Source organism: Gouania willdenowi, chromosome 13 (genome assembly GCF_900634775.1).
Source record: "Gouania willdenowi chromosome 13, fGouWil2.1, whole genome shotgun sequence".
In the NCBI taxonomy this organism is placed as follows: Eukaryota; Metazoa; Chordata; class Actinopteri; order Blenniiformes; family Gobiesocidae; genus Gouania; species Gouania willdenowi.
In genome coordinates this window covers 39,950,552-39,973,277 of record NC_041056.1, presented here as the reverse complement: position 1 = coordinate 39,973,277, position 22,726 = coordinate 39,950,552, and the positions used below count along the sequence as shown (strand labels likewise).

The window sequence follows — 22,726 nt, the reverse complement described above, 5'->3', positions numbered from 1 at the left end:
TAATGTATTTTCATTTTGCGGTCTGCTTTAAAACTTACAGTATAGTGTCAAGTACTGTGGCAATCCACGCCTGGCCAATGCACGTTAGACACCTAAAGTTCAGAATATTTGGCTAGTGTGGGTCAATTGTAATGTAACATATGCAACGTGTGAGAAATGATGATTATGTAGACACAGTGAGAGAACCCCTCCACAATAAATGTTGATAGTTGTGAGTGCTGAATAATCTTAAAGAGATCCTCCACTGTTTTTACAAGTTTGGCTTAAAATCTTTGAAATGTAATTAATAGTAGATCTATGCCTAACAAAACACATTATTTTTGCACAATATTCATTTATTTGCCTTTTAAAAAGTGGGACTACTTTACAGTTTCAGAGCCTGTGTGCCTCCATCTTGAAATCACCTGACTGATGATGTCACATGGCCCCACTGCCTGTAAACATCCCATTGTTTTCTACTGGAGTGAAACATTCAGCCGGATTTTTACATTATTTAGCTGCTTTTTAGGTAATTTAGCAGCTTTTTAAGTTGAAATGACAACTTGTGCTGCTTTTGTTTGCTCTAAATAATCAGGAAAATGACACCAAAACCAGAGAATAATTTAAATAATACTAACGCCACACAAAAATGACAACAAAAACACAGAAAATAAGAGAGAAATATACTGAATAATAAAAACAACAGACAAACAACAAAATTCACAAAATGATCTTGATTAGAACATGAACTGAAAATGCAAGGAAATGATAAAAATCTATACAGGAGGGACTAAACAATGTTTCTTTCCACCTATTTACAAAGTTTGATTCTTTAAAATGTCTGTTATTTTTCATTCATTCCAATATTATGCTCTATAGTTGTTATAGTATTCTGAGCAAACTGTTGATGCTGGAAAAAGGGGTACTTGGATTCAGAAATAAGAGAAAGGGGGTACGTGAGCAGAACAAGTTTGAGAACCACTGTTATGAATTAAACAGTTTAAAAATGTCCAGAGGGGGAGGCCACCGGACCCTCGCACCAAGCGACCAGATCTCTGTATCTACTAGGAGTGTGACAATATCTTGCTACGGCGATATATCACGATATTTTTTGGACAATCAATTATAGATATGCTCGCGCTAAGTATCGATTAAAAAATAATATAACATTTTTTTTGTTTTTTTGATTTAAGATTTATTTTATTATTTTCAAAACCTTTTCTGTTTTTTCACTAAAATGTGCAGGTACGTCTTCACAAAAATGTTATCACTGTTTGTTGAAGGAACCAATAATAATATTGCACTTATCACTTATTTACAGAAATGTTCCATTAAAATAGTGTCACTGTTCATAGGACACTTCTTTTCACTTAATCTTTTTTTTTTCTTGTTATGTCAGATTATCGTAGATTGATTTCTGACCAATATATCGATAATCGCAGTATTGTCATAATAATAATAATCGTTATCGTGAGCGTTGTATCGCGTATTGCATCGTATCGTGAGGTACCCAGAGGTTCCCACCCCTAGTATCTACATACTACGGGGAGAGAACAGAAAAAAAAAAGGAATAAATGATTTATCATCAAAAACATTCTCACCGGTAAGAATATCATCTCACAATATAAAAAATAAATTCCCATGTCTGGAATTAGCGAGGGCCACAGGCCATTTGTCCCTCAATTTAGCCAAGAATGTCCCTAAAAAACCTGTTCCACGGGCCAAAACTGCCCCTGTTTTTTTATCAACAACTCATTATTCTCTGGAGCAGAACGTTGTTTACGGAAGCTCTGCCGCGAAGCCTCCACGGATTGCATTCCCACGCCCCCCTCACGCATCGCCGTCTGTGTGTGAGGTGCTTGTCACAGCGACCAGAAGCTGCCGTGCTGTGATACATCATGAACCACTACTTGGTTAAAACCAGACAATCATCCAACAAGATGACAGAGATGAACCTGTAGCAACGGTTATGAACTGGAAACTCAACTAAAGCTAACTATGCTACGCTAACACACCAACACACTGGGCTAAGAGCTAACGCTAACCACTCCATATAAGGAATATTAGACCAAGTAAAACGATTAAAAGAACACGTCTTACTGTCATAAAACCACAGAGAACCACTGATTTGTTTATGATCAGATTTAACACGTATGGAAGAATAAAAACTAAACATGTCACACGTTGTGTGAAATAAATGTTAGCATAAATACTAATGTCACTAATCATCCTTCCCAACTTGTGAAACACCATCCATCCATCCATCTTCTCCCGCTTAGCCGTTTCCGGGTCGCGGGGGCAGCATCCTCAGTAGGGAGGCCCAGACTTCCCTCTCCCCGGCCACTTCCTCCAGCTCTTCCGGGGGGACCCCGAGACGTTCCCAGGCCATTGTGAAACACAATTTTTTTAATTATATTTCACGTGTTCACAGACAAAGCTGGTCCCATTAGACTAATGTAACTATTGAGATTATTACACATAAATATACTGAATGATTAAATCATCAACTTGATCTGGTTTAATTATAGGAAATCAGAGAAATTTATCAACCATAACTTGTAATAATCTGATATAGTAATCATTAACAGATATAAAATAAACAAAATTCATCAGCAGTAAAAACACTATTGGAGTTATTTGTGCTTTTCATATGCTTTTTTTTTTAGAAAATAATTTCATTTCAAGTGTTGAAAGAAATTAATTACATACAATATAGTCCATAAAATATCAGCCCATGAGCTCTTTCAGTCAGCAGCTATTGTTGCCTTTTTTAATGTGTCTAGTGATGATGTATTCAGATTTATTTGTGTTTGTAAGGAACCTGTTGTGAAGTTGTGAATTTTTTACATTTTTATAGATTTTATTTATCGTGATTTTTATTGTTATCGTGATAATACCAGAAATTAATTAATTAATTTTTTAGTCAATATTGCCCATCCCTACTAGTTTAAAGCAGTAACAAAGTATTTGACGTACAGTAGCTGGTGTGTTGAAGTTCATTGGTCAGGTGGTCAGATCAACATCTTTTTAAATTTCTCCTTTTGCAGTTAATTTCCAGTCATGAGTTCCTACAAGCAGAAAGTGATCCTGCTCTCTCTGTCTTTACTGCTTTTTAGAATCACTTATTGCCTCAAAACTGTCACAAACTAAAGGGTGGAGTATAGGCTTTAGGGAGTTCCACACTTTAGCTGCTCGTCTGCTGTCATTTGACACTCAACCAAATAAGTAAACCCTGTTTAAAACGTGCCCACGGGCGTTTTAGGTCTGAAATGAAGTGATGGTAATAATGTCTTGAAGCAAAAAACAAATGAACAAGTAGAGCAAGGTACGTACTACATAGTCAATGGTGTCGTGCTTTCTAACTATTTCCTACAGCTCATCAGTCACACAATGCCATAACTGTCAAGTTTTGGATTTGAAAACAAGAGAAATTTTCTGACGCCCACTATGAGCCGTCCCACCCCCCCACCAAGCTCCAGTATCTCTTATATTTTAATATAGGTGTATAAGAAATGTAAAATACCCACTTGTCAACCACTTACTAAATACATAATGTGATTAGAATCTGGTAGCTCGACCTTTATTAACATTGAAATGCTGTGAAATTTCCTACTAGGGCTGGGCAATATGGACAAAAACTCATATCTGAATATATTTTCTCAAAATGATGATATATGATATAAATCTAGATAATTTTATCAAATAAAGTCTGACCAGAAAAACAATTCTGGGTTAAATATGCTGATGCTAAATGCTACACAGGGACATTTATTAACAAACAGCTGATCAATATGTGACACTCATTAATCATCTAACTGAGCTTTACATGTTGTTCTGAGGAGTAAAAGCAGCGACTCCTAAAACTAGTATCGTATATACATAATAAGCTATAATAAGTATATACTGTATATATATATTGCTATATGAATTATTATAGTTTTCTATATCGCCAAAATAGAAAACTCGATACATCTTGAATCTCGATATATCACCCAGCCCTAATTCCTAAATTATAAAACAGCCTAAATAAAAACATAAATGTGTATATGAAGCACATGTGTTTATTTAATATACTTACAGTTATATACAAGTCAACACATATTTACTGTTAATTTCACATTGTTCGTCTTTACGTTAGACATTATCATTTTATTTTTATTAGATATTTTTTTATAATTTCTCATGCTCACTCATATAGTTCTCTGATATTCACTAATGACTTAATAGACAGACTTTACATCATTTAACACAGTTTATATTTGTGGAGCTTGTGATTGGCTGATTTTTAATGGTGACTTACGTGGTGGTAGACGTTATAATATCAGTTATTAATCTAATAGAACGTGTAACTGTGTCACATCCTGATGGTCTTTAGGAAGATAAACTTTGTCTCATTTTACAACGTATTTACACCAGTTCTTTGGTTTTTCACTAGAACGTCTTCATTCATCATCTCTGTTCTGAGTTGTTTCCAGGTTTGTTGCCGCTGTCAGCACTAATCTCACGAGAACTGCCACTCAGGCCATTTCAGGTGGAAGTTCTCGCGAGGCTAGTGACGGCGTTCAGTTTAGTAAGGCATCTTTTAATTATTAATACATTAAAATACGGGATATTTACAGCAAAATACTAATGCGGGGAGATGGCGGGAAAAGGGGTTATATACGGGAGTTTCCCGGCCAAAACGGGATACTTGACAGGTTTGCACAATGCTAACAAAGAGAATACTCTCCATCTTCTAACAACATTATATTGTGGGTTGTTTGAAGTAAATGTATTACATGACCAGGATTCTTGGGCTCGAAAAGGAAATCCCACACATATAGTTTCATACACTTCAACCTACTGATTCATGGAGTGTTGTAAACGTGTATGGGTCATTCCATGTCATTTCAACAAACTTTCAGGACATCTTCAGGAATTTAAAAAAAATTAAGAACTTTTTACCAATTGTTCCTTAATAATTCTATAGGCACACTGTGAATTTTTAGCTTGAGCAGATGAACACTTTTTGAGTGAGTTCTGTAGTGTGACCCAGTGTAGGACTTGTACCAGTGACGTGTAGTCAGGGTAGGCAAGGTAGGCAGTGCCTACCCGAGGGTGAATTGATATTTAGATTATTTGTTTTAATTATAATATATTGCAGGGCGTTATCTTCTAAAAATAACCCGCAATAGGCAAAATCCATGAAGTAGTCAGCTTTATTTTTTACAATTATACATTTTAAGGCTGTAAAACCCATCACCACACACAACACAAGTTCAAACTTTTATAGATTTTAAAACATAAAACCTGTTTTCAAACATACAGCACTTCAGAGTCACTGCTAGCGATCAGTAAGAGTCTTTGTTGACGATGACATCACATCAACATGGACACTTGTCTGTTCACCCATTCAGCCATGGAGTAGAAGCTGTGTGTGACCACCTGGAGCTGTATGACACGCCCTTTATAACCAGGACTGGACTAGGAAGGATTAGTCGTGGAGGAGAATCAGCGAGGAGGTGGTAGTAGCAGGTAAAAGTTCTCTCTGTAGCACTGAGCTAGGATAGCATTAGCTGCTAATCATACCGGCTTTTTTCACTGGTGGTTTATGTTGATGAGAGGAGAAAAAGGAGCACAGCAACTCACTTCAGCAGGCAGTGAAACTCACCCAGTTGGATGTGTCGCTAGTGGGTGAACGCAGCATTAGCCAATCAGGACGCAGAATACAATGTGCGTTCATACGCTGTAAAAATGATTTGCTAAACACAGAGGCCACGAAAGGTGAACCGCGTTATAGTGAGGGACTACTGTATATCGATATAGGCGATATTGTAATTTTTTACTGTCTAATCTACAATTCTAAGTAATTTGTAGAGGTTGCACTCAGACAAAATACATTTATTGAAATATTTTATTTGACTGTTTTTCATGCTTAATGCAAATCTTAACCAATTTACACCATTCAAAGATCAAATAGTTCTGCTCCTTAGTGACAATGAAAACATCTAATTTGTAAATGCTAACTTTCTTACTTGTAATGTAATTTAAGGTTTTATGCAAATTTGGATGCTTATGCAATCCTGAGAGTTGGGATGCACCAAATATTCGGTAACCGAATATATTTGGCCGAATATTGCAAAAAAAAGCCACATTCGGCCTTTGGTGGAGTAAGTTAAAAGCAAGGCCGAATAGTAGTGTGTGACGCAATGACGCACTCAAACAACATGCAGTGGTTTTGAGTTAGAAAAGTGCGCGTTGCTGTCGAACCAGAGCAGGAGCAGCAGCAGCTCCTCCTTTTCACACATAAACACAGCCAGACTTTCTCCTTTCCGCTCTCCATCGTCCGCCATTGTTAGCGCTGTGAGCCACAAATCCGTAAACATCCCCATCGTTTCCTCCTCAGTTCACAAGCGATGTCGGGTCTCGCTGCATAGGCTGGTGTAGCGTTAGCACGGAGTGTTAACAGCTGATGTGTGTAAACAATGGGTCCATGGCTCCAAGCAGTGATTCCCAACACAATCAGCAGCAGAAAAAGTAGTGTAGTTTGGGCATCCAGTAGTGCAGTTTGCATTTACATATAAGGCAATAAAGTATAATATATATTCTATATTAAACAGCAGTGATTGTTTTAGCTGTTAGATAGTTGGAGAGGGATTCTAGGAGTTCTAGGAGGCATGTTTGGTGACGTCACCTGCCAACGTGGGCAAAATCCAACTTTGGAGCTGACTTTGTTTTTACAAAATGTGGAATAACAAGTGAGGAAGGAAACAAAACTTTTTCAACTCTGTCCCTCTGAATGAGGCTAAAGGGATGTGAATCACTGTAGCAAAACCATTATAAAGTGATTGTTGTCATCATTTTTTTTGGGAATGCATGTTTTGTTTTATTTGAAGGGCTAATATAAATGAAAAACTTTGTTGTGCTTTTTTTGAAAAGCAAAGGCTACTGGAATATTTAAAAGATGTCATAATATTCAATAAACATTTACTTTCTTTAAAAAAACATGTCTAAAAATGTTTTCTAGGCTATTTATGCACTATTAAAAAAAATGAAAAACTCACTAAACGCATTAGATATTCAGTATTCGGCCTCGTGTTTTTCTTTTATTTGGCCTCAGTCACAAATTTTCATTTTGGTGCATCCCTACCTGAGAGTGCTTGATTAGACCTACTAGACAGCTGTTGCTCATGAACTTTGAGGAAAGCTCTTATTAAAGCTTTAATTCTGCAGCTAGAGCCACAATTTATAGCTTAAAATGTTGCTACAATCTTCCTCTTTCTTATAATTATACTTGTAGTGGGAATGCTTAGCATTTACTTTTTACTTTGCTTCCACAAGTAGTACTTTTACCCTCAGACGTCTATGTGCAGCTGTAGCTCTAAATAATAATCTCTATAACTCTAAATAACTGTTAAATTCTCAATGACTGAACTGTTAGTCCTCTGTGAGTACTGCCTACAATTGTCTTAGCTTTTGGTAGTGTGTGCGAACTTTGAACTCTGTATGTGTTTATTGACAATAAACACATACAGTCAAAGGAGTGGCAATTCTTTTTCGCGTTCCCTCTTGCATTGTCGCGGCAATGCCAATTTGTCTAGTATTAGTTTTAAGGTTTCATTAACATGCTTTTATTCTTTGGAAAAGCACATGGCAGATATTTTAACTTCTACTGAACTAGTCAAATAGAGTGATTTGCCGGAGGTTGCAGTAAACAGTTTGTCAGTCTGCATATGAATACATTGTAAAGTCATTATTTAACTTTCCCCGAGGTGAGGAAAGAATGTGTCAGTGTTCTACGGTTGATCGCGTGTTTACATTCTTCTCTTCTTTTCAGCTCCTCATTGAAAATGCACCTCATTGTTAACAGCAGATGGTGATGTACCTCATGGACACCACTCCTTTGACAAACTTCTCTCAACCGTTGTAGACAGTTCACCCCCACTGATGTGTTGCTGCAATAACTGATAATTTAAGAAAAGAAAGTGTTTATTCATACGGTTACTGTACTGACAACTAGGAGTGGAAACCTCTGGGTTCCTCACGATACGTGATACAAAGCTCACGATAACGATTATCTCACGATATGACGATACTGCAATTATCGATATATTGGTCAGAAATCAATCTAAAATAATCTGACATAACAAGAAAAAAAAGATTAAGTGAAAAAATACAATTTTCAATCAATTTTACAATCTATTGAAAAATAAATTGAAAAAGTGTCCTATGACGAATAAGTCAAGTTCAAGTTCAATTTATTTGCCATTTGCAGTGAAAAGAAACCACATTGGAATATTTGTGCAAAAATACACCAGTATGGACCAGAGACAGCGACAACAAACACCAACATAAATTAACAAAGTAAAAGTTCAAATACAACAATAAAGCGATACACCGAAAAAAGTGCAAGAACAGCCTTCATAGTGCTTGGTTTAGCCTGATAACAGCTTGTGGGAAGAAGCTGTTTACGTGGCAAGATGACGATATCTTCTCCTGGAGGGAAGGAGCTGGAACATGGCTTTACCAGGGTGGCCAGGACCAGAAGAGTTGTTGATGATTTTCAGAGCTCTGCAATCATAGAGAGCCTCCAGAACAGGCAGCTCACAGCTCACACCTGTTCAGAGTTCTCCTTTCTTTGACTGTGATGTTACTGAACCACACAGTCATAGAGTAACAAGCAGACTTTCTATGGTGCAGCGATAAAAGTTAAGCAGAATCTTAGAGTTATTTATAAATTCTTTAACTTCGTTTCCTCCTCAGTTCACAAGTGATGTCGGGTCTCGCTGGTGTTTGACCTCAAATGGGCCGCAGAAGTTGGGAATCAAACAATTTGTGCTACTTTGCATTTCCATGTATAAATTAAATAAAATTGATTTTCAAAAGCTAGCATGATTTTGAATGTAGCCTCCCCGATAGCTCCTCCCTGTGCTCCATCTCACTCACATGCATGCTCACAGCTGCTGCAGAAGAGGAGCTTTGCTCATCGCTTTTAATGTTTGTTGTCTCATGTTTCATTCAAAATAAGTAAACAATAAACTTTATCATTATATATGTTAAAAAATGTGACCAAAAACTCTGTTTTAACTTTGTCAGCGGTGACTCGCTTTCAGTGTGAGCTCGTACATGCGAGGGATCGAGAACGAGCAGAAAGACAGGGAGACGTGATTGGTTTAAAAAAAAATAAAACGGTTCATTTTTTTCCATTGGCCAAAGTTATTACAGGTTTACAGCTGCTACAGATGATGGATTTTCTTTGTTCCTTTTTCAGAGAACATCAAATCTTAATTTTTGTCAGAACATTAAGACAATTTCAAACAAGAACTTAAAAAGTATATCTGGAGAAAATCGCCTACCCTAGCTTTAACCACTAATGTAATGATAACATATCATAAATAATGCAAGTACACCCTTTCAAATGCAATCAACTTGTATTTCTCATTAGTATTTTTTACCATTGTAATTGGAATATCAAGAACTTTTAAATATTTTAAACAAATAAAACAAACAATTAAAATAAAATGGACTCTTAGTCTCTGTAGGCAAAATAATTCCGTTTTTAATCCCAGATGGATTGCTTAAAGTCTAAGATTGCCTGGCGGTGGTATACTTTTTTAGAGTAATTACACTGCAGGTTCACTTAGAAATTATTGCTTCTAATTTCTGGTTTATTTCAATAACTAATTCCCATGAAAAGTTTCTGTTTTGAATATTTCCAAAGCTTATATTCCAGTGGAAATTTGCCAGATATTTTACGTATCTTTGCAACCCTATTGATATATCTACAACTAAATTATCAATTTTGACACACATGATTTAATACATGCCTGGCACAGATATGATAAAGATGTCATATACAGTATGTCATTTCTTATTGCATGAAAACTGCATGTTTTTCCACAATCTACATTTGCATTTAAATTTGGCCTTCTTTCGATGTTAAATGTTCAACCTCTTATTTTTCGTTTAAAACTTTCTTAAATTCCTTTTCAGGATTTACCAATTTCCACATCACTTTACACTTCTCTGTTTCATATTAATTTAATCTAGATGACTTTACTGCTGTTAAACTAATCACAAATGCTTGAGATGACAGGACGGTCACGTTGAAATCACATACGATTACGTGGCATTATTTTACCATGTCCATTAGCCACACTGCTAACGCTAAACCCTCAGCCACTCATTTAACAGGGAAAAAATCCCATGGAATTGTTTGATATGATCCTGAAACATTATCTGTGAAACCCTTAATTAGCGCCAGCAAATGAATCAACCCCATATTTTGCACAAAACCTCCCAGCCATGTGATTGGATGTGCTTCTGCAGTGAGGTGTCACCAGGTAAACTGATCACCACTTCAGCTAATACACCTCTCTTTGAGCCTTTTTGCATCTGAATGCAGTCATAATCAGAAGTACTGAACTGTACAACTGTAATTCAGTTGCTTTTATGGCTACTTGTACTTTTTTGAGTGTATTTCAAAATCAGGAATTTGACTTCTACTTAAGTATGTTTTAAAAGAAGTAATTTGTTACATTTCTACACCCAACTGTTACCGAATATTTTTGGTTTTTGTTTTAAAATGATCAACGAAACTACAAAAAATGAAATGACCAGATATCAATGAAATGCATCACATCACAGATTAAAAGCAATGCACTGCACTAAAAAAGCAATGAATGCTGGTTGTTTTTTCAGTTTGAGTTCATAAATGTAACTATACTTAGAGCCTGAGAATATTTTTATTTTGAATTTAATTTGATGCCTTTAAAAAAAGAAATTACGTTCCAATTGTGGTAGATTTGGTCTCTTCCTTTTTAAGTTTATACATGAGATGTTTACTGTATGTAAGGGAACCGTGGCAAGATTTATTACAAAAAATAAATGCATGGTGAAAATAACTAGTAAGTTTTACTTTGAGTACTATTTAATTCAGCTACTTTTTTCTTGCACTTGAGTATTTTATGTATTACTTTTACTTGAGTATTTTACCTTGTATTTGTACAATAACAGTACTTCTACTTGAGTAGAATTTATCAGTGCTCATTACACCTCTGTTAAAAACGCACTTTAGACGAAGCTCTGCGTTCATTTTCAGTAACAGGATAACATGATCACTAGACTAACCTCAACATGTTGCAAGAGATTTTGAACGGGAATAATGGTGTATTTGTTAGTTTGTCAAACTATTTGTTTTCCGGTGGAAAAATAGCATGTAAAATGTGTGATCTTGTCCCAAACCATGAAACGGAGATATTTCAGCGTCATGTTGGAGCCTGATTTATAAAAAGAGATGTAGGACAAAAAAACTTTTCAGAACGTGAATTCCGTTTATCCATCATTTGGAGACCTTTTAAATGTTCAGCTCAAACACTGATGTCTTTAAACAGTCATTTTGTAATGCACTACAAATGGGTTTGGTATTTTTTTTCTTCCCTGTTTTCTCTCTTTGGTATTTGTTTCCTGTTATTTTCACTGGATGCATAACTGGAGTCATAACCTGCAGGGACATGCCACATTCTTAACATCTCTTCCTGTTGCTTTGTTGCTATGAATGTTTTTCAGGTTCCTAACAATGAAGAAGAAGGAGGACCTGAACCCCGTGCTGCTTCTCCTCTTCCACCTTATGGTCTGGCTGTACACCCTCATCAGCTTCCTGCCTTCTTACCTCCTCAGCGGGGTGTCCCCACCTGATGGGGATTCCTACGGCACGGAGCAGATGCGAGCCAAGAGAGCAAAGGCTCGTTCTATCTCTGGAATGCCTGAGGGACCGTATCGTGCAGTGAGTGCTGCTCAGAGACTGAAGGCATCCCTGCACCCAGGGGTGGACACGCTGGATAAGATGTTCCAGACGGCCGTGGCGAGGTTCCGTCACAAAGACTGCCTCGGAACCAGGGAAGTGATCAGTGTGGACGACGAACGACAAAATAATGGAAAGGTGTTCAAGAAGGTATACAATGACAAACAGTGAGTGGACAAAAGTGTGTCTTAAAGGGGATTTTAATTATAAGCTCTATCTAAAGATGGTGTATAGACCCATTCAATGTCATTTCACAAATAATGACTATAAGCTGCAATAAAGGATTTTCATTATTTTATAGAGGTGAAATAAAGTAGGGGTACAAAATAGAAATTAAGAAGTTGCATTGAAAAAAAATGTTTTATATCCCAAGAAAGTGTCATCTTTATACTCTAAATTAAAGCCAAGATTTTTCTTACATTCCCACATGTAGTTACAAGCCAATGGAAATATTAAAAAAAGGATTTTTTCAGATTTCAAGAGCATGTCACCCAAGAACCAATGCATATATGCAGTGTTGGGAACGTTACTTTAAAAAGTAATTAGTTATAGTTACTACTTGTTCCAAAAAGTAACTGAGTTAGTAACTGAATTACTCTATTATAAAAATAACTCATTACCGAGAAAATTAACTACTTGTGTTACTGTTGAAAAAAAAAAGTTGCTATATCTCAAATAATTCACATTTTTTAGATGTGTGTGTCGTTGTGAGGTGCTTCATTAAATTTGAGTTGCTTACAACGGATGTGGACAAAGTCTTCACTCGTGGATATAATGAACACTTCACATGTACGTTCTTGCCTTTGACCACAATTAATATAAAGTAGTGTTTGTATCGTCACCTTAAAAATGACAACTTTTCATCAGACTGCTCCACGCTCACCATCTCTGCTGATTCATCAAATCTGTAGTGTGTGTGTGGGTGTGTGGCGCGTGTGCTGGCGCATGAGTAAAAACACTGGCTCTGATTGGCTACCATGAAACATGATGCCGCCTTAGCCAATCATAATCGCTCACCTTGTTTTTAACCCACCTCCTCACTACAGCTGAGTATGAAGCCAGAACGCCGTTATTTTAAACGCCATTATTCCAAACACTGCATATATGTGACTAATGATGTGAACAGTCTATGTTCATAGCTCAAAGTTGATCAAAATACAGGGAGCTGAGGCATATGCTAAGTTGTTTACCGAAGGCCCACACATGTTACAGCTATGTCCAGCAGATAGGATGTATAGCACATATGTTTGTATATTCTAAGAGAGTAGGCGGAGCTGTATTACTACACCAAGTTTCCTATGTGGTGTAGTTCCTGAGAAATTGGAAGCTGAAAATGGAAAACAAATAAGGACACATACCCCCCTCACTGAATTGATAATATCTCAAAACTTAATTATATTATATATATATATATTATATATTCAAACAAAAACTGTACTGTGTGCCTATTCAATAACCACGGAACAGAATTTCTTGAGACTAAAGTGCGTGGGATTTTTTTTTAAATGACATGGAATGACCCTACAGTAAATTAGGGTTATCCAGGTAAAGTTTGTCAGACGTACCTGTGGAGCAGACAAGAGAACAAGGAATCTGACCCTGGTACGTCCATGCCATCTTGCCTGGCTCGGACGTACCATCGTATAGGCTGAATGACGATTGGCTGAGCTGCAGTGCCGACGCTAACTTATCATCGTCCAGCGCTGGGTCACGTTTCTGAACAATGGCGGAGTGTGAAACTAATGGTTGTCATAACAAGATAAAACCCTGCAGAAACATTTATTTTGCGTCTATAAACCACGTAACGACACAAAGGCTGCGTTGTAAATGTCATACTAACGTACTAAGTCTGATGTCAATGAGTATGAAGGGTGTTCACATTAGATAGTATGAAGAGATTGAGTATGTGATGTGAGAAATACCTGGATGTATACTATATGGGGACATATTTTTTGTATGCACGGTGGGCACACAAGTCAAACTCAAACGTCCCATGATGCATTGCGAGCGGAACGTAAAATGGTCCTGGGATTGGCTTCAAGCTAAATAATTAAACATCCCCTTTTCAAAATAAAAGCATCTCTTCTTGTCTTCCATTAGTTTTTAACAGTTTTGTAAATAGGACTCTTGTTTTGAAGTTAACAGGAAGTTTAGTCAGTAGCACAACAATGGAAGGTCTCTGAAAATCTCTGAAATGTTACAATAAAATGTGTTTACGTGAGTTTTATGGATGAAATGAGCACATGTTGATATTCTACTTGGTCACTTTCTCACTTCAAATGTTTTCAGAACTTTCAAAGTAAAGGTGGAGAATCAACAGAGATATTTATTCTCAGTGTGCGTCAGGTTTTTGTCAATGTAGGTTCCAAATGCATCTTGGGAAACTTGGAAGTATACTTCAGTGGGAACGATCATCATCCTAATCATATTTATAGTATATAGTAGACAGTATATACTTGTTGAGTTTGTAGTTTATAGTATGAAGTGTGACATTTCCAACACAGGTTATGTCTTTATCTAATAGAAAACTATTTCATGTGTTTCTGTTGCATAAACTTAACTGTCCAAGGATGGACATTGTTTATTTATTAAGAAAAGTCTTTTTTCCACACAACGCTTATCATCCTTATCATACTTAAAGTATATAGTAGAAAGTGTATACTCATTTGGTTTTTGGTGTGTAGTACGGAGTGTGACATTCCAAACACCGCCCAAGTCAGAGTTACCCAGACGTTGGCTCCATAATATTGGTACGGGATACTCACTTAAAACGTTTCCGTTCGGACGAAATTCGGTGATATGTGAGGACCGCTTTAAGCTGAGCTGCTATGAGAGGGATCTGTGGGCTAAGCTAATGGGCTAAGCTAATGGATACAAAACCAAAGTTAAGTCGGAAATCAGAATCAGAAGATTCAAAATCAGAAGAATCAGAATCGGAAGATCATGATTCTGATTCTGATTCTGATTTTCATTGTATTTAATGATGAACTCTGTCAGGAGAACTTACCTGTCCTTACGGCACCATCAGGTCCTGGTTTTTATATCACTGAGGGAGAGTTTACAGACAGCTGCTTCTCGCTGAGAGTGCACATGGAACCATAACAACAGAAAAACTTAATTTACCACAACGCAAACAGACCTGATATGCCTCTACCTCCCACAATGCTTTAAAGGGGCAGTATTATAAACATTATATATTATATTGGTTTTGCTGCAGTGATATACATTCCTTTAGCCTCATTCAGAGGGACAAAGTTGAAAAAGTTCTGTTTCCTCTCTCCCTTGTTATTCCATTTTGTAAAAAGTCAGCTTCAAACGTTGGATTTTTGCCCCGATATTACGTCATAAGGTGGAAACTCCTCCTCCTGACAATCCTGACTCCTCCTACCCTATAACAATTTGAGAATCAGCTCCTCCCTCTCAAACTACCTCACAGGTAAAACAAACATAGCAAAGGCAGGTTGAAATTATAGTTAATATCTTTACATTCAGTGTATAGATAATCCAATATATAGATAAACCAAAAAGCACTCACAACAGTTCTATTTTTAGTAGCCGTTATACCACCTTGTATGATCTGGGATGATCTGACTTGTTTGTGACCCAATGTGATGCAGCGGTTGGACAAAACAATGGACAATCGTCTTAAATGAACTAATTCCGTGACCAGAAAAGGTGAAGAGGAGAAGAAAGCGGCGTAGCAGCTCATGTGAGTGTTTGAAACAGCTGACTCAGCTGATAGTTGAGAGTTTACTACCGTGCAGCGCAGAACATGCGGTTACAATCAGTTCCATTTTTAGTAGCCGTTATACTGCCACATATCGCTTTTATGGGATGATCTGACGGGTTTGTGACCCAATGCGACACAGCGGTTAAACAAAATAATGGACTATCGTCTTAAATGGACTATTCCTGTGGTCAGACGAGTAAGGACGCCCAGTCATTCATATGCATGAAGGCCCAAACAACAACCTGTTTTTAGGAGAGCTCTGAAAGTCACTTTTCAGAGGGCTAAAACTCCAGAAAACAGGTGAGTTTGGGAAAATAAACCTCAAATAGTATGTAGTTGGGGTTCTTAGAACAAATGGAGAGGGTGAAAAATAGTATTAAGGACCTTTAAAGCAACGGTATCAAACTCATTTTATTTCAGGGGCCGAATACAGAGCAGTTTAATCTCAGATTAGGGCTGGGCAAAAAAACGATTTAATCGATTTATCGAATTTGTATATGAAAAAATTTTTATTTTGCAAATTTGAGTTTAAAAAAAAAAAAAAAAAGACGTTTACATACATACAGTTTTGTACATTGAAAAAAATTTGAAAATTGAAACTCAAATTTTTTCAGGCAAAATTGCCCAGCCCTACTGCAGATTATTGTCAGAAAAATAATTATTGTGGCCTAGTTTGCACTGTATAATATTATTTAAAGTGTGTAAGGCATCGACAATATTCAAACAAAAAGGGGCAGATATCAGTTCCTGCAGAATAATTCCTTGATTTTGTTACAAATAGGGAATAATTTTAGGATAAATGTAGGATTTGAGATTAAAAATGACTGCCATCATGTGATACAAGCGTGGGAAAGCTGTGAGACCTGGGGAAAAATGTGCAGTTTTATTGAAATTGTGTATTTGAAGGTACTGAGATACAGTATCTACAATTGATTTTTTGATTGAAGTTTTCTAATGTCATATTTACTGCTCCTGTGGGCCGGATTTGGCCCCCGGGCCTTGAGTTTGACACGCGTGCTTTAAAGCTACAGGCCGTTCCGAATCAACGAACGTGCGTCATTTCCTGACCAAAATGCCCCAAGGTATAAAATCATTCTAAAAAGTCTTTTTAATGTGTTTTTTTTATTTTTATAAAAAGGTGCACATATTTTATTTATTGGTCATACATAAACACATTTTTTGTTATAAACATTTCCAATACAGGTACCCTTTAATGCTGGGTGCATGATTGTCCACTTAGGCTCGGTCATTGATCAGCCTGATCCGTTTAATCCAGTGTTTCTCAAATGGGGGTACGTGTACGCGATGGCACTACAGGGGGTAGCTGAGATAGAAAAATTAACAAATATGAGTTTCATAATGTTTATTTTCAGTTAAAAATGGTAACAACTATGATGATGAAAATGATATTGATTAGAACAAGAAATAAAAATACAGCAGTCAGTCTTGGTCCCACCAGGCAGGAAATGACCGCAAATGATAAAAACTATAGAAATAAATCTATTCTGGAGCCACTGAATAAGTGTTTTTCAACTTTGGGATCGTGACCCCATTTGGGGTTGTCTGGAATTTATATGGGGTCGCCTGAAATGTCTCGTAATTGATAAAAAATAAAAACTTCAAAAAAATATTATTTAATTTTAAAACAACACACAATCTTAAATGTATTCTATACTTTGACTTTCTCAAGAAAAAAAAGCACTACAAATATATCTGAGCTGCACAACTTGCCACTAATCCAGGCTGCTCCGTACTGTATTTATTACACAGTAAAACAAACATGATCAAAAACTAATTCTAAAAGAAAAAAAAATTATTTGACTTCGCCTTAAATTTATTATATCAAAATGGGGTCACGATCCAAAAAACGTAGAGAACCACTGTACTAAATACTGTTTAATTCCACTTTTACAAAATTATATTATTTAAAAATGTTATCACTATTACTGGTTTCCTGAGGAAAATGTAGTCGTACAAAGGATTCAGAAATAAGAGAAAGGGGGTACTCGAGCCAAAAGTGTTTGAAAACCACTGATCTAATCCACTGAAACCCTACTGTAGACATCATAATTCCTGCTACAGCACTGAGTTTAGCTATTGGGCCTCAAAGTAGTGGAAAGCAGTTGTGAAATCATGCAGTATCATCTACTAACCACTAGGAGCCAGTGTAGCGCCTCTGACCAAAGCACAATAATCTCTGTTATATTGACTGTTTCCTCTTTGCTTTTGACTTATTATCCTAAAATGGGGAATATAATTTAGGAGGGAAACCACATTTCAAGTTGCAATATGCTAGAACAACCCTGAAAAGAATGAGTATAACAATAACAGGTTCAATTATAGAACTGTCTAAAGGAAATAAAATGAAATAAAACAAAGCAGCAACATAAACCAGTTTAAAAAGCTTTTTAAGACATATATCATTCGTAAGAATAAGAAAAAAGAGCAAAAATGTTAACAAGGACAGCAATAATATATAATATGTATATAATAGTATAAAATATATTAAAGGGGACATATTAAGAAAAATCCACTTTTGCAGTCTTTTTGAACACAAAATGTGAAATAAATCCATCCAGTCGTTTGTTTGCGGTCTTTGTAAATATTACAACACAGAGAAAATTGCTCCGTTTTAAATGTTCCAGATTTGTGACATCACAAGGCAAATCGAGAAAGAAGTCCAGTAACTCCACCCATTGACTCCACCCCTAACCTGATAAAAACTTTTGCCGAAGTCCGTTACTGTTTTTCTCGATAGCCAAGGAGTGATGGCTATCGGTAAAACGAAATACAGAACTTTCCTGCCGGTGCCACGCCTCCACAGTGAACGTACACTGTAGTGTAAGCACTATTTGTTCATGCAGAGGTGTACTACGCTCCTGTGGTTCGGTGCATTGGAGATACTGTTTTGTCGCCTTGTATCGCTGATCTAACATGTTTGTGACACAATGCGATGCAGCGGTTGGAGAAAACAAATTATTATCACATTAAAGGCACTATTCCTGTAGTTAAGGCAGGCAGACACTGTGCAATTTTTTCAATCGTTGCACTCAGCTCCAGCTCAGACGCAGAGCCCGAATGTGCGCAGCTCACGATGCATGTTCTCACGCTATACGGACCGACACTCTGATACGATCTGACTGCTCACACTGTACGCCCATACACGACACGTTGGGGTCTTGTTTCCGGAAATGCAACGTACAAATTAGAAAAAGAAGAAGAACACTGAAGCGTCGCCATTAAAACAGATGAAGAAGAAAAACCCGGAAGTGGAGAGACACTCGCAAATCTCAGCAAATAGAGCTTTAAAAAAGAAAAGACGGCGACGTGATGGACCAAGAGCTGGATGGACAGACGTGGGCACGACAGTCCGTCAATTTTACAGCAGTCCTACGGTGTTTGCGCATGCGCAGTGTGAGCGTTTACGGTAAGCCGGTTCGTGGCACTGCTTCAACTGTGCGATACCCTCACGAGGAGTGACTGGATTGCTGATCGGGAGCTGGTTGTGAGGTGTTAATCGCTTCTCGTGACCCCATGTATACTACACGATGCACGACACAAGAACTAGCAGAGACTTGCACGATCCCACAAAATGAGCCAAAAAGAGAGAGACATGAAATGAGTGAGTGCCTATAGACACGCCCACTCATGAATATGCATAATTAGACCCCAAAACGGCCCGATTTTATAACTGCTCAGAAAGTGACTTTTCAGAGGCGAAAACTCTGGAAAACAGATGAGTTTGGGAAAATTAACCTCAAAGACTATGTTTTTGAGGTTCTTAGAACAAATGGAGATGGATGAAAAATAGCATAATATGTCCCCTTTAGTACTTAATAACTCTAATAAAAGGTATATATTGTGATAGAGAATATAAATAATTTATATATTGCTCTACTGAATTTAATTGATGAACTTTGTGTTGTGATATGAAATAGCATAATATTAATAGTGTGTACATTCATGTGTATGTATATATACAGTATATGTTTGATGTGCATGTATAAACTGTATATATAAAACTTGTGCAGAATATATATTGAATGTGTTTTGTAAAAATAGTAATATAAGTTTAATTGTTCGTGTGTGTGTGCGTGCACGCGCGTGTGTGATATTATCTAGACCAGTGGTTCTCAAACTTTTTTGTTCTGTGTACCCTATTGGGATTTTGGTAAAATCATGTGTAGCCCTTCATATCTTTAGTACCTTCTGCTTAATTTCACATACCTTCTCATTTAAAGAACAGCGGACTTTCCTAAACCCCTAAATGTGTCTCAAAGGCTTGAGCTACAAACTCAAAAGAATGAGTGGAATTCTCAGTGGATTTATTTTTTTTTTTAAATACCATACAACTTTAATGTGATTAATTATTGTCTCCTATTGTCAGAAGTGTAATAAAATGGCCTCTAGAGTGTAAAATAATCCTGTTTCAATAAATTACAAGAAAATATAGTAATTTATAGAGAAATAGTACTGTTAATAATTCCATAAAGTAAATTTTATCTTCTTTTGTGAATAATATGTATAAAAGGTTTCATTTATTCACACAAGATATCCAAATAAATTGACACAAGTGATTGAAGAGATCAAAGTAAATTTCCTGAAAAAAGTTGTATAAAACAATGAAACTGTAACATATTAATAGTACTGTTAGTTTGTGGTGAATTTGTCCAAAAAAAAAAAAACAGGCTGAAAAGGAACCAGGAAAATTTCTCAATTATTTATAGATGAATTGTTAAAAATTACCCCCTGCAATGTTCCCAAATGTTCCCAAACAGAGGTACGTGTACCCCTAGGGTACACGTACCTCTGTTTGGGAACCACTGATCTAGAGAGCCTTGTTTAGTTTGTTGTTGTGGGGCATGTACTGTATAAGCACATCCTTTCATCTGAAGAATTAGACAATTGAGTGTTTGTTCTGTTTTTGTTTTATGAAAACTGCCGAAATAAAATTAAAAAAATTCCAAAACAAATTAAAAACCTGAAAGAGAAGCAAACACACTGAGAACACATGGTTCATCATAGTTCATAGTGTCACTGAATCATTGACAATGTTTTCCCTCCTTTTTATACGTTCCATGCAGCTGATTCTAGGCGAGTACCACTGGCTCTCCTTTGAGGAGACCCTCACCGCAGCGGTCCAGCTCGGCAGTGGTTTGGCGTCATTGGGCCAGCAACCAAAAACCAACATCGCCATCTTCTGTGAAACACGGGCTGAGTGGCTCATAGCTGCCCAGGCCTGCTTCGCCCACAACTTCAGATGTAAGTGTGAGATGATCAGTTCTTTCTACATACTGTATATTAGGAAAGTCACAGCAGTGCTTTGGGTCATTATTGAGTCCAGTCCGTCATTAACCTGTAGGGGTGTTCCATCTAAGGAACCTCACGAGGAGAAGTATTACTTGATTGAAATTGTACTCCTGTACAAGCAAAGCTTAATCTGGGCCGGATCCTGCTGGAGAAAGATCCAGCACCTCCCAGATTTTGACCAGCACTTACACGTACATGTACTTCAATTCAATTCAACTTTATTTATATACGTAGCTCAAATTACAACAAAGTCATCTCAGTGTACCTAATAAAATATAAAGTCCATAGTAATAAAGAAAAAAACCCAACAAGATCCACATGAACAAGCATTTAGCGACAGTGGGAAGAAACAACTCCCTCTTTTTTATAGGAATAAATCTCTGTTAGAACCAGGTTCAGAGGTGGCAGCCTTCAGCTTGGACTGGTTGGGTTAGTGGACAGAAGGACAAAAAGAATAGGATAGAAGGATAGACCATCAGAGTGCTCTAGACTAGTTGAGCTGTGAACCATTGATCAGGAACCACCAGCATCAAGAAACTGAAACAGAAAAGAGAGAGAACGGCGAGGAGAAGGCACTGACTGCAGCAAAACATAATACACTATTAGCAGGTCTGTCTGCATGGGTTTGGGCTTTGTTTTTAGTCGTTAGGTTAACGTCAAACGTCTTGCGGCGTCTGAAATGCTACCACTACAGACGGGACTTTGTCTTGTACTGGGCGCACGTAATGATCTAAGCCAGGGGTTCTCAACTGGTCTCACCCTGGGACCCACATTTTGCCACAGTCATTAAATCGCAACCCACTTTTTTTTTTAGTAATCAACCAACCAAATTTAGTTTTTCAAAAATAGCTGTTCAAAGCACACGTATATAATCTTTTTTAAAACATAAATCTTTATATTTTCCTGTGCAACATGGATTTCACAGCATAATATCTTTCAAACCTTTCAAAATAAAAGACAAATTTTGACCAGCTGTCGACGACCCACGCAATACAGGTTCGCGACCCGCTTTTGGGTTCCAACCCACCAGTTGAGAATCACTGATCTAAGCGATCATACAGACGAGACCGTTACTTTCACCTCTGATTAACGATCTTTTCTTTTTACTCTCTCACTTTGTGGCCACTTCATACTTTTAAACATATCCATTAATTAAAGTATCATCTTTTATTTATGTCAAATCACCAAATCCAACAGGAACCTTATTACAAAAGAAAAAGATTCGCTATTTAATCTTATACAATCTGAACCAACACAAATGCTATGCTATTCAGTAAAAATAAATAAAGACTTCCAAACCAAAGCAGCATAAATCCCACAAGAAACTATTATTATTACATTTTAGTATGCACAATCAAAGCAGCTTTAAAAACACAAAACCTACAACATCAGCTCTTACAACATTTGTGGAATTTAGGGTGGAGGGATAAAAGAACAATGAATAATGAAATCATGCCTGGACATGGTAGTGTAGAGGCAAATGTGCAGCTACTCATCATCATTGTCTTCAGTCTCAGGATTGTGAACGTTGGAGTTCTGTGTTCAACTGTGTTTCCTGTGGTAGACACAGTTACAAAGTATTCTATCCTCACTTACACTTGAATATGTTCTAGGCTACAGCCGAACATATACACACATCCTTAGCACGTCATTATACTGTTTATTGTTTATTGTTCAGCAAAGATATGAAGCTTTAAAGCAGATTCCATTAAAGTCAAGCCAAGGAATCCTCATCACAAAACATTTGTCCCCCTGGTAACACAAAGAAATCAGTGCGGGAGCATAAGAGAGAGAGAGAGAGAGAAAGTAGAGGGGGAGTTAAAAAGGGTTGAAGGAAGGAGAGCGAGTACGACAAGTGTGGAGCGATGGCGTCAGTGGAGGGCGAGATAGTCTACGTGAGTATCTGATGTTGACAGAGGCATCAA

General features: G+C 37.0%; 1 protein-coding gene across 1 annotated transcript in view; it reads left to right on the top strand.

Annotated features, from left to right (window-relative positions):
- LOC114474021 (long-chain-fatty-acid--CoA ligase 3-like) overlaps nt 1–22,726 on the top strand; it is a 78,420-nt gene that overhangs the window by 10,109 nt on the left and 45,585 nt on the right. Inside the window, exons 2-3 of the mRNA XM_028463868.1 lie at nt 11,527–11,911; nt 20,576–20,753. Coding sequence (XP_028319669.1) covers nt 11,537–11,911; nt 20,576–20,753 — 553 coding nt within the window. The 5' untranslated portion in view covers nt 11,527–11,536. The remainder of the gene's footprint in view (nt 1–11,526; nt 11,912–20,575; nt 20,754–22,726) is intronic.